Source organism: Carcharodon carcharias, chromosome 19 (genome assembly GCF_017639515.1).
Source record: "Carcharodon carcharias isolate sCarCar2 chromosome 19, sCarCar2.pri, whole genome shotgun sequence".
NCBI lineage: Eukaryota > Metazoa > Chordata > Chondrichthyes > Lamniformes > Lamnidae > Carcharodon > Carcharodon carcharias.
This window is the reverse complement of record NC_054485.1, coordinates 103,617,745-103,629,337: the sequence shown is the minus strand read 5'-3', so window position 1 is coordinate 103,629,337 and position 11,593 is coordinate 103,617,745. Positions and strand designations below refer to the sequence as shown.

At 44.9% G+C, this 11,593-nt stretch overlaps 1 protein-coding gene across 1 annotated transcript; it reads left to right on the top strand.

The window, feature by feature from the left end:
* Positions 1–3,347: 3,347 nt before the first annotated feature.
* Positions 3,348–9,684, top strand: LOC121291300 (N-acetyllactosaminide alpha-1,3-galactosyltransferase-like). The gene is made up of 4 exons (XM_041212373.1): positions 3,348–3,363; positions 4,166–4,292; positions 7,516–7,653; positions 9,000–9,684. The coding sequence occupies exons 1-4, from the start codon at positions 3,348–3,350 to the stop codon at positions 9,682–9,684; spliced, it is 966 nt and encodes a 321-aa protein (XP_041068307.1).
* The last annotated feature ends 1,909 nt before the right edge of the window (positions 9,685–11,593 follow it).

The following is an 11,593-nucleotide window of genomic DNA, read 5'->3' as shown; positions in this document are numbered from 1 at the left end:
CTCTTACGTCTCTACTTGTAATATTTTCTTCCTCATTCCCCCCTTTTGTGATTTGTAGCACAATCCCCTTAGTCCCTTCCCAGTAGTGCCAATTCCCTTCTATACTTGTCCTTTTCCCACTTGTTGATCCTCCTTCTAAGCTGGCAGGCTAAATTAATCAGGATTACAATTATCAAGGCCTGAATAACCAGGGCATGGGAGAGAATTCTCAGCCATGGATATATGTTTACATTCATACCCCAATTCCAAATTTGTGACACAACAGAGTTCTCCTTTAATAATTCATTAGCCATGTCTTGATCAGCCTGAATCTTCTGTTTGATTGCTTTCCATTTGTGAATTACGTTGCGTGTTTCTTTTAACAGTTGCTCCCAATCAGCTCCGATTGGAGGGAGTGAAGGCAAAACTGGAGGTGCAAACTCACGTATTGTGGCATCAATGTACGTGCGCTGTATTGTTGCACCAACTTGTAGATTTGTGTCCTTTGGTATAGGTTCCAGGGTGTCAGTTCCGAAGACTACTTGTTCTTTAGGGTTTTTAATTATTACATTATAGTCTGGCAAGGAGCAGACCTTGTCCCCTACAGTGTAAGTTAGGTTAGTGGTTACAACATAATAGTGGGTTGCGTTGTGTGTTTTTCCGAAATATGAGCCATTATGTTTAGTCGGGTTGACATATATCAAACAATTATTCCAATGGTTTAAACCGCATGCCCCTTCATTTATGGTGGCGTAGTCTGGACACAACCAGATATCGTCTGCCTGATGACATTGTTCCCGTTGCAATCCTTTCATTGAGTTATTCATTACCACTGCCCACTTTGGGGCTTCTGGGACTGTCAACCACACCCTTTCCTTTACCCAGCCCATGTTTTCAACCTGATATAGTTGGTATCTCAACGTATCATCTTTGGTTTTAGGTATGTGTAGAACCATACCCAGGATTATTGTTTCCTCCTTATTTTTGTTGCTGCTCTTAAGGTGTGGGATGTGGGTGGCTAGAGAGATGTCTTGGACATCAATATTTGCTAGGGATGAACCTAGCACCCATTTTCGTAATGTCTCTTCCCCTATCCAATCTGGCACCTGGTGATTTTTAAACTGCAACAAGCTTTTATCTACTTGAGCCAGAACCCAAGACCCATATAAAGTGCATACAGCATCCCTTGTTTCATTCTTTTCTTCACTCTCTTCTCTGTCAATCAGGGCATTTATCGTGTTAGTTACTGGTTTCAAGCATTTCAAACCTTCTTGGATAAGGACAGTCAGCTGTTCACTAGTCTGGGCTGTGTCTTCCTGATCATTATACCCTTCGTGGGCTATCTGCTTCATGTGGGCCTTTAGTTTGTCAATTTCTGTTTGTAGAGTTCCTATATCTAAGTTATTTATTGTGGCAGTTCCTGCCGCATAACCTATTCTTGCAACTTCCAAGATCCCTCTCCTTTCTCGTCTTTGTTTCCCGTATCCTCCTTTTACGTTATTTCTGAGTAGGGTTTACAGTGGCAGTGCTCACCAATTGCTCCTTTTCAACTTCTAGTTTCAACCCTGTTTGGCTAACTTCCTCTCTTAACAAAAACAGAATTACCTGGAAAAATTCAGCAGGTCTGGCAGCATCGGTGGAGAATAAAAGAGTTGACGTTTCGAGTCCTCATGACCCTTCAAAGAACGCAGGTTTCTCAGCCCATTAGGGCACCATTCTGGCATGTTTAGTCTCGTCAGATTTACTGTTACTTTCACATGGCTGCATCCTGGCATAATAATCATTCCTTCCTTTTCTGGGATTATTACTAGCCCTGTGTTTAGTGGTATTACTTCTGACCCATTCTTGAAACATTCTGGGGGTGCCATGGTAGTTGTTTCTATTGGGATAGGTGAAGTAGTCAAAGATGCAGTTGGGACCAAAGTTGTTGATTGGGGCACATAGGGTGGGTCAGGGCAACTTTCTCCATTGATTATTTTGATTTTACCATCTGGGCTGCACTCAATCTTTGTTAGATCAGTCTTTCCCCCTACTGCAGGTTGGAGAATGCAATTCCAACAACTACCATTGTGGTTGCTAGTGCATGTAAAATTGCCAAAAGAGTGGAGTACCCGCACTGTTGATTCTTACATGTACACTCATTTTTATCACCCCCATATTGTTCGACTAGGTTGACCCCTTGTTCCTGCCCATTCTTTACTAACCCCACCACAAACAGACACAAGAGTAGCATGATTACTTCCAGTTTCTTATGATTTACTTAATGGTGTTCAAACCCAATTAGCTTTCTTCTGGAGCTTGTACTCACTCGCAGTGAGAGGTGTGTGTACAAGTAGGTTTTCCTTCACACTTTACCGCTGTTCTGGTTGTCAGTAGCACTTGATAGGGTCTTTCCCATCTGGGTTTAAGGGAATCTTTCCTTTTGAGTACTTTCACAAGGACCCACTCTCCTGGTTCTAGCACATGGCACTGGAAATCTCCTGGTTTCTTTTGTGATTCTTTTACCTGTGCATGAATAGATCTCAATTGTTTGGTTAATGCTTGACAATACCGTGTCCATTTATCACCTGCCTCATGTAGATCAAAGGGTTTGATTAGCCAGGTGGGGTTAAATCCTACCCTCATAGGGCGCCCATTATTATTTCATGTGGGCTCAATTTCACCTCTGAGTGTGGTATAGAACGTATACTCATTAGAGCTATGGGCAAAACTTCTGGCCATTTTAAGCCAGTTTCCTCACAAAGTTTGGTCAATTTATTCTTTAGTGTGCCATTGTTTCTTTCCAATATTCCAGATGCATGTGGGTGGTTGGGGCAATGCAAGTTTTTGTTTAATACCCAAAGCCTTACATATCTCTTGCATAATTTTTCCTGTAAAGTGTGTTCCTCTGTCACTATCTATACTTTCTGGTAAGGCCAAATCTGCAGATTATTTCCTTAAGCAGTATTTTCGCTACCATCATAGCAACCGCCTTACTTACAGGGAAAGCTTCAATCCATTTAGAGAAGGTACCTATTATAACTAGCACATACTCATATCCTAATGCCATAGGTAACTGTAAAAAATCAATTTGTATATTTACAGAAGGTCCACAGGGACCTATTTTAACAGCATACTGAGTAGGTTCGCTCCTGCCAGTGTTGTGTTTTTGGCAAATGGCACAACCTTGGCAGAGGTTAGCTGACATTTGCGCAAAACCAGGGGCATACCATATGTTTCAGATGGTCTCAATATCCCCCCTTTTCTTGCGTGTGTCACACCGTGAGCAATTTTTGCTAAATAAGGTCATTTTTGCCTGGGGGCCACAGGTCTGCCATCTGTGGATCGCCAAAGACCATCCGAATCTTTGTGACATCCCTTAAGGATCCATGACTTACGTTCTTTGTAAGGGACAGATTCTTGTAGGGTCACAAGTTCCGATATTAAACTAGAGAGTTTGTTTTCTGTTCTGTTTGGGAGACACAATGCCTCGGGAAGTAGGACAGCAGCAGCATTTTAGCAGCTAGGTCAGCGCACTCAATACCCTTGGAGATGTTGCCTTTGTTTCCTGTATGGGCCTGACATTTAATAACTGCAACCTTGGAGGGAAGTTGGAGAACAGTTAGTAAGTCTTGCACTAGCTTACCATGTCAAATAGGGGTACCCAAGTGCAGTTAAGTGCTGCTTCACTTCCCAGGCTCTCCCGGCATTGAGCTTTTTCTGTGCTCAAAGGGGCACTCTGTCCCGCACGTGGACATTTGTTTTTCCAATGTCCTATTTCTCCACAGTTAAAGCAGGCACCTCTTCCCCTCTTCCTGGGGTTGCCTGCATCCCCGCACCACCCCCCCCAATCCTTTCTCTCTGCCTCTGCCCCTTTCCCTTTCCCCAAAATTGTTTCCCTGCAATTGGCCAAGTTACAGAGCAATCAGTCTTTCCTCCTATTGTTCTTTCCTTTATTCTAGGCAGCTTTGGCAGTGTGAGGCAACAGCTACCAGCTCTGTGAGGGGTTTGGTTTGCCACCCTATACAGATGGTCTTGAGCTGATTTTGGATTTTGGGCAAAAGCCCTCCCCCAAAAGCGGCTGCAACCACCTTTGGGGCCATATCTCTGGGCTTGGTGATCCCAGAATGAGATCCTAATGAGATCAAAGATTCTAATCCTTTGCTTTAAAAAATCTGCACGAGATTCATTCTTTTCCTGCTTACAGTTTTGGATTTTGAACCAATCAGCCCTTTTGGGGCATACTACACGTACTGCATCAATCAGTCATCCCTTAAATTCGTCCAGGGCTTCAGTGCAACCTGGATCATCTTCAGGCCACTGGACTGCTTCGAGTAGCCTTTTCTGTACCTCGCTGGGTACTATCACTCTCAACAGATGCAGCACATCCAACCAATTGGGATTATAACACTGCATTACTGTTAGAAGTTCTTCAGTAAATTTCTCTAGCTGTTCTCTAATAGGGGGAAAATCCATAGCTAAATTTCTCAAATCCCCTGCTGACATCTACCTCGCGGAGGCTGAGCGTCAACTCGCAGACACTTCCTCCTACCTCTCCCTGGACCATGACCCCACCACTGAACATCAAGCCATTGTTTCCAGGACAGTCACTGACCTCATCTCCTCTGGGGATCTTCCTCCCACAGCTTCCAACTTGATAGTCGCCCAACCTCGGACGGCCCACTTCTACCTCCTACCCAAAATCCACAAACAGAACTGTCCCGGTAGACTGATCGTGTCAGCTTGCTCCTGCCCCACGGAACTCATTTCTCGTTATCTTGACTCCCTTCTCTCTCCCCTTGTCCAGTCCCTTCCCACCTACATCCGTGATTCTCTGACACCTCACATCACATCAAAAATTTCCAGTTCCCTGACCCCAACCGTTTCCTCTTCACCATGGATGTCCAATCCCTCTACACCTCCATCCCCCAACAGGATGGTCCGAGGGCCCTTAGCTTCTTCCTCGAGCAGAGGCCCGAACAATCCCCATCCACCACTACTCTCCTCCGTCTGGCTGAACTTGTTCTCACACTGAACAATTTCTCCTTCAACTCCTCTCACTTCCTCCAAATAAAAGGTGTGGCTATGGGTACCCGCATGGGCCCCAGCTATGCCTGTCTCTTTATGGGGTATGTGGAACATTCCTTGTTGCAGTCCTACTCCGGCCCCCTTCCACAACTCTTTCTCCGGTACATCGATGATTACTTCAGTGCTGCTTCATGCTCTTGTCGGGACTTGGAAAAATTTATTAATTTTGCTTCCAATCTCCATCCCTCCATCATTTTCATGTGGTCCACCTCTAACACTTTCCTTCCCTTCCTTGACCTCTCTGTCTCAATGTCTGGTGATAGACTGTCCACCAATATCCATTACAAGCCTACCGACTCCCACAGCTACCTCGACTACAGCTCCTCACACCCCGCTTCCTGTAAGGACTCCATCCCATTCTCTCAGTTCCTTCGCCTCCGTCGCATCTCTTCTGATGATGCTACCTTCAAAAACAATTCCTCTGACATGTCCTCCTTCTTCCTTAACCGAGGTTTTCAACCCACGGTCGTTGACAGGGCCCTCAACCATGTCCGGCCCATCTCCCGTGCATCCGCCCTCACGCCTTCTCCTCCCTCCCAGAAACATGATAGGGTCCCCCTTGTCCTCACTTATCACCCCACCAGCCTCCGCATTCAAAGGATCATCCTCCGCCATTTCCGCCAACTCCAGCATGATGCCACCACCAAACTCATCTTCCCTTCACCCCCACCTGTCAGCATTCCGTAGGGATCGTTCCCTCTGGGACACCCTGGTCCACTCCTCCATCACCCCCTACTCCTCAGCCCCCACCTATGGCACCTCCCCATGCCCACGCAAAAGATGTAACACCTGCCCCTTCTCTTCCTCTCTCCTCACTGTCCAAGGGCCCAAATACTCCTTTCAAGTGAAGCAGCATTTCACTTGCATTTCTCCCAACTTAGTCTACTGTATTCGTTGCTCCCAATGCGGTCTCCTTTACATTGGAGAGACCAAACGTAAACTGGGTGACCGCTTTGCAGAATACCTGCGGTCTGTCCGCAAGAATGACCCAAACCTCCCTGTCGCTTGCCATTTTAACACTCCACCCTGCTCTCTTGCCCACATGGCTGTTTTGGCCTGCTGCATTGTTCCAGTGAAGCCCAACGCAAACTGGAAGAACAGCACCTCATCTTCCGACTAAGCACTTTACAGCCTTCTGGACTGAATATTGAATTCAACAACTTTAGGCCTTGAGCTCCCTCCTCCATCCCCACCCCTTTTCTGTTTCTTCCCCCTTCCTTTTGTTTTTTTCCAATAATTTATATAGATTTTTCTTTTCCCACCTATTTCCATTATTTTTAAATATTTTATGCCCCCCCCACCCCCACTAGAGCTATACCTTGAGTGCCCTACCATCCATTCTTAATTAGCACATTCGTTTAGATATCACCAACTTCAACACCTCTGTGTTCTTTTGTTCTTTTGTCTGTGACATCTTTTGATGATCTGCTCCTATCACTGCTTGCTTGTCCCTACAACAACACCCCCTCTCCACTTCTCCCCCCCACCACCCCCCACCTTAAACCAGCTTATATTTCACCCCTCTCCTTGTAAAGAAAAATTAGTTCTGTTGAAGGGTCAGGAGGACTCGAAACGTCAACTCTTTTCTTCTCCGCCGATGCTGCCAGACCTGCTGAGTTTTTCCAGGTAATTCTGTTTTTGTTTTGGCTATTTTCTTTGCTTACTTCCTCTTACCTCTCTATTTCATATCATGTAATATTTTCTTTCTCAGTAGTGAGCTGCTTTGCTTGAACCAAAGCAGTCCGCATGGTGTTAGTGCACCCACGGTGCTGTTCCTCTCTGCAGATGCTGCCAGACTTGCTGAGTTTTTCCAGGTATTTTTGTTGTTATTGTTGTTGCTGTTCTATAGCTGTTTAATGCAGCTGAGTGGCTTGCTCGGCCACTTCCGAGGGCAGTTAAAAGTCAGCAACTTCCCTGCAGGTCTGGAGACCAGACTGACTACAGCTTCCTTCCCTGAAGATGTTAGTGAACCAGAAGCTGTTTCATGATCATCATTACTAAGAGTAGCTTTTGAATTACAGGTTTATTTACTGAATTTAAATTTCTCCAGCTGATGTGGTAGGATTTGACCACATGTCATTGGAGCATTCATCAAAGCTTCTAGATTACTAGTCCAAGAACATTACAGTTATGCTACCATTTCCGCACCCAAGCATTTGTGTTTTTGTCAGTCGCCTTATTTCACTAGTTTTGATGATCTTCACAGAAAAGAACAAAAATTAAAACCTAAAACCTTGTTGACCATGATCCTTTACAATTTCCTTTGACTGTTTGTTATTGAAATATGTGCTCATGCTGACACACCTACTTTGGGGAAATTCGACACAACTCAGACCCTTTCACTGTGACTCATTCTTTGGAATAAGCAGGAATCTGGGTTTAAGCCATTGAACAGCATTGAGAGAAAGCCTTGCTTGGTGAGGGCCCTTCCCTAGTGGGCAGCTGCTAATATCTTTGTTCTGTTTGAAGTGCCATCACTGATCAGCAGACAATTACCTCCTGGAGTGCCCCTATTATGTGGGACGGGACATTTGATCCGGTGGAACGCGATGAATTCTACTTCAAAAGGAAGGCAGTGATTGGCCTGACCGTTTTTGCAATTGGACGGTAAGATAGAAAGAGAGATTTGCTGTCAGATTTGCATTTCCAGCATCCTCTAATTTATCTAATTAATCCTCTAATTAATATAATAGTGGTTCTATGTGAAGGCTCACTGTATGGATTTATATCTAGTCCACATTCCTGTATGAATCTTATACTAATTCCGGTGCCCCATTCTCTCCACATAGCCCTGTATCAACCCCAAACTAATCCCACTGCCCTCATACTCCCCATAGTCCTACATCATTGCCACACTAATCCCACTGCCCCACAATCTCCCCATAGCCATGTATCAATCCCAAACTAACCCCACTGCCCCACCCTCTCCCCATAGCACTGTATCAATCCCAAACTAATCACACTGCCCTCATATCCCCCATCACATTGCACAATTGCCACACTAATGCCACTGCCCTGCACTTTCGCCATAGCCTTGTATCAATCCCAAACTAATTCCAGTGCTCCACTTTCTCCAATTAGCCCCGAATCAAGCTCAAACAAATTCCACTGTGCTCATACTCCCCATAGCCCTGTATCAATCCCAAACTAATCCCACTGCCCCACACTCTTCCCATAGCCTTGTATCAATCCCAAACTAATTCCAGTGCTCCACTTTCTCCACTTAGCCCCGAATCAAGCTCAAACAAATTCCACTGTGCTCATACTCCCCATAGTCTTGTATCAATCCCAAACTAATTCCAGTGCTCCACTCTCTCCACTTAGCCCTGAATCAATCTCAAACAAATTCCACTGTGCTCATACTCCCCATAGCCCTGTATCAATTCCAAACTAATCCCACTGCCCCACACTCTTCCCATAGCCATGTATCAATCCCAAACTAATCCCACTGCCCCACTCTCTCCCCATAGCACTGTATCAATCCCAAACCAATTCCAGTGCCCACTCTCTCATCATAGTCCTGTATAAATCCACACTAATCCCACTGCCCCACACTCTCCCCATGGCCCCATGTAATAATCCAAAACTAATCCCAGTATCCTTTTCTGTCACCATGTATCAATTCCAAACTAATTCCAGTGTTATGCCCTCTCCTGATTCATATCTAGTCCACATTCCTGTATGAATCCTATACTAATTCCGGTGCCCCTCTCTCCTGTCCTGCAAATATTTATCCAGCTTTTCTTTAGTAGGTGCATTGACCGCTTCCTGTGGCAAAACACGTCATGCTGCCAGAACCCTCAAATTTCACCTGACCTCACTCCCTTGTGAGAATTTGAAATTGACGACCTCTCGTCAATGACGTCTCAAGCAGGATAAAAAATGAATTATCGTCTGTGTTTGAGTGGCTTTAGGATTTTAAATATTCTGACATTCATTGTCCTTTTCATCAGGTACCTTGACAGGTATCTGAAGGACTTCTTGGAGTCTGCAGAGCAGCACTTCATGAAAGGACATCGGGTGATCTACTACGTGATGGTGGACGTTGCCAGCAAGGTCCCTGCCCTGAAGATGCCTTCTGAACGGACCATGATCGTGATCCAGGTTCCCAAGCAATCCCGCTGGCAGGACATCAGCATGATGCGAATGTACCAAATCAACGACCTCATCCAGGATCGGGTCCAGTTCCAGGTCACCCACCTATTCTGCTTCGATGTCGACCAGGTGTTTGTGGGGCGCTTCGGGGTGGAGGCTTTGGCAGACTCAGTCGCTCAGATCCATGCTGCCTTCTTCACTGCCGACCGAAACAAATTCACCTACGAGCGGAATCCGAAATCGGCAGCTTACATCGCACCAAACGAGGGAGATTTCTATTACCACGCAGCTGTTTTCGGAGGGAGACCAGATCTGGTTTTGAACCTGACTAGGACCTGCCTGGAGGGGATCATCAGAGACAAAAGTAAAAAGATCGAGGCAGTCTGGCACGATGAGAGTCATTTGAATCGTTACTTTCTGGATCACAAACCCGCCAAGCTCTTATCTCCCGAGTATTGCTGGGACCTAAAACCGGCCAATTATATCCGATATGTCAGACTGAAATGGATGCCCAAGGAATATAAGAAATTACGTGACAACTGAACGAGGGACGAGTCTACTGAACCTTTCGTATTGCTGGATTTTCATCGTTACGCTGGAACTATCTCTTATTAACCACCAAAGTCAAACAATAATGTTCTTTCAAATCTTTGCAATTCCACACAATGAATTAGCAGCCTTTAATGTTGATAACAAGGGAAGGGGTAACTGACTGGGGGCCATTTATTCCATTCAGGGACGTGGTGGGTGGAAATGACACCATTCTTTGGACTGAAGGAGTTCTGCTCTGATACAGCTCAGTCACTCAGCTACTCCAATATTGTGCCCAGCCTGTGCCTCGGCCAAATGGTGCCGTTGTCCACCTCACCATCCTCCTCGACCCAGTCAGTGTTCAAAAACAGTCCCCTCCCCACCATCCACCCCAAAATCCTGACAGTTACCAAAAGAAAATGGTCAAGATGGATTCTGAAGATGGAGTTAAATGAAGGCACACAATTAGGATATGAGAAAATTAATTAAACTTTCTTTACTGGGAAGATAATTGGGAAGATAGTTTCATAAACTATCCTTGAAGGAAAATCTGTAGCTTGCTTAAAAAGTTAAGCAATTGGTGGCTGAAAAGTGATTATTAACGGTTGTGGGGAATGAGCAGAATGGTCTAATTAGATTTGATCTGTGCTGAAAAGTGTTGGTTTTAATCATGTTTTGTTTTGAATCAGGATGAATTTTTCTACATTGCTGGGATTTTTTTCATTGTAGCTTTAGGAAATTGGAAACTGTTGTCATGGTAGTAGACTCCACCCACCTAGGTTTTTCAAAAGCCCATTAATAATCATACCCTTCCTAGTTGCCAAATTGCAATGCCGAATGTGAAGAAGTGCTGAATTAGGGATTTGTTTTCTTTTGGGGTCAAAACATAATTTTAGTGGATAATTTTACCAACCACACTCCCCCCATCGAGACAGACAGGAATCATAACTGACAGATACCTGCTGTGCAATGAACCTGTTCCTGGGCTCTTCAGAAGAGCCACAATGGATTCTCTGGGATTTTTTTTTCAAATTACGAACAGTCATAGTTTTTGGATTTGTGCCAATACTAGTGGCCACAGTAGAAAGACCTCGCCAAGGCCCCACCTTGATAACGCATCCCCCTGTGCCTTGGGATGCCAACACTTCAGGACTGGCCTGGAGTCTCCAGGAATTGAAGATTAATCTCTAGGACACAGCCATGTGCAACCCTGGAGAAAATATCATGGGGACAGTAAAAAAATGTTCTTTTTGTCATTTTATTTGAACATTTCCTTTTTTTAACCAGATATAAAAAAATATTGAAAATGGGAAAAAAGGCTGTTTGGCTGATAGTCAAGCATCATCCAATTGGGTAGTGAGTCATTTTGCTTTCCAGTTAGTGTAGAAAGGCAGTGCGTCACAAGGATGAATGCATTGGCTGGCCCATGGCTGGAACGGAGGGGAAAGTCATGTGATGAAACCTCCTGGAATACATTTAATTACAGTTGGCAACCCTGCCTGGGTCCGTTTACAATCCTCCCTTCTGAATGAAGCAAGTCGCGCTGGCAACCTCTCCGAAGGGACTTTGAGGATGTTTGCAAATTGATGATGAAGCCAAGTTGCCTCAGACAGCACAGGGGTCAAAGTCATTCCGACCAGTCACTGCAGTGCTTTAACAAGGGCGAATGTACTTGCCAGTGGGCTTGAGGTGGGGTATGCCATTGGCGATAAACAGCAGCAATTCATTTACTAGCAGAGCCTGTGGACGTTAATTGCAGGCTGAGATTAAGTCAAATTAAACTGTGAACAATGAGAAATGGACAGAAAAAAGTAAAGGTCAGAAAACAAACTGTAAAGAGACTTGTAGTGATGCTGTCACATGAAGCTTTGGTTAGTTCAACTCTGTTAACTTTCCTTCTGTATCTTTACCTTCTGATTTC

Coding starts and splice junctions, on each gene's coding strand:
- LOC121291300 (XM_041212373.1), top strand. Junction 4,293..7,515: donor AGGCCACTGGACTGCTTCGA/GTAGCCTTTTCT, acceptor TTCTGTTTGAAG/TGCCATCACTGATCAGCAGA. Junction 7,654..8,999: donor ACCGTTTTTGCAATTGGACG/GTAAGATAGAAA, acceptor CCTTTTCATCAG/GTACCTTGACAGGTATCTGA.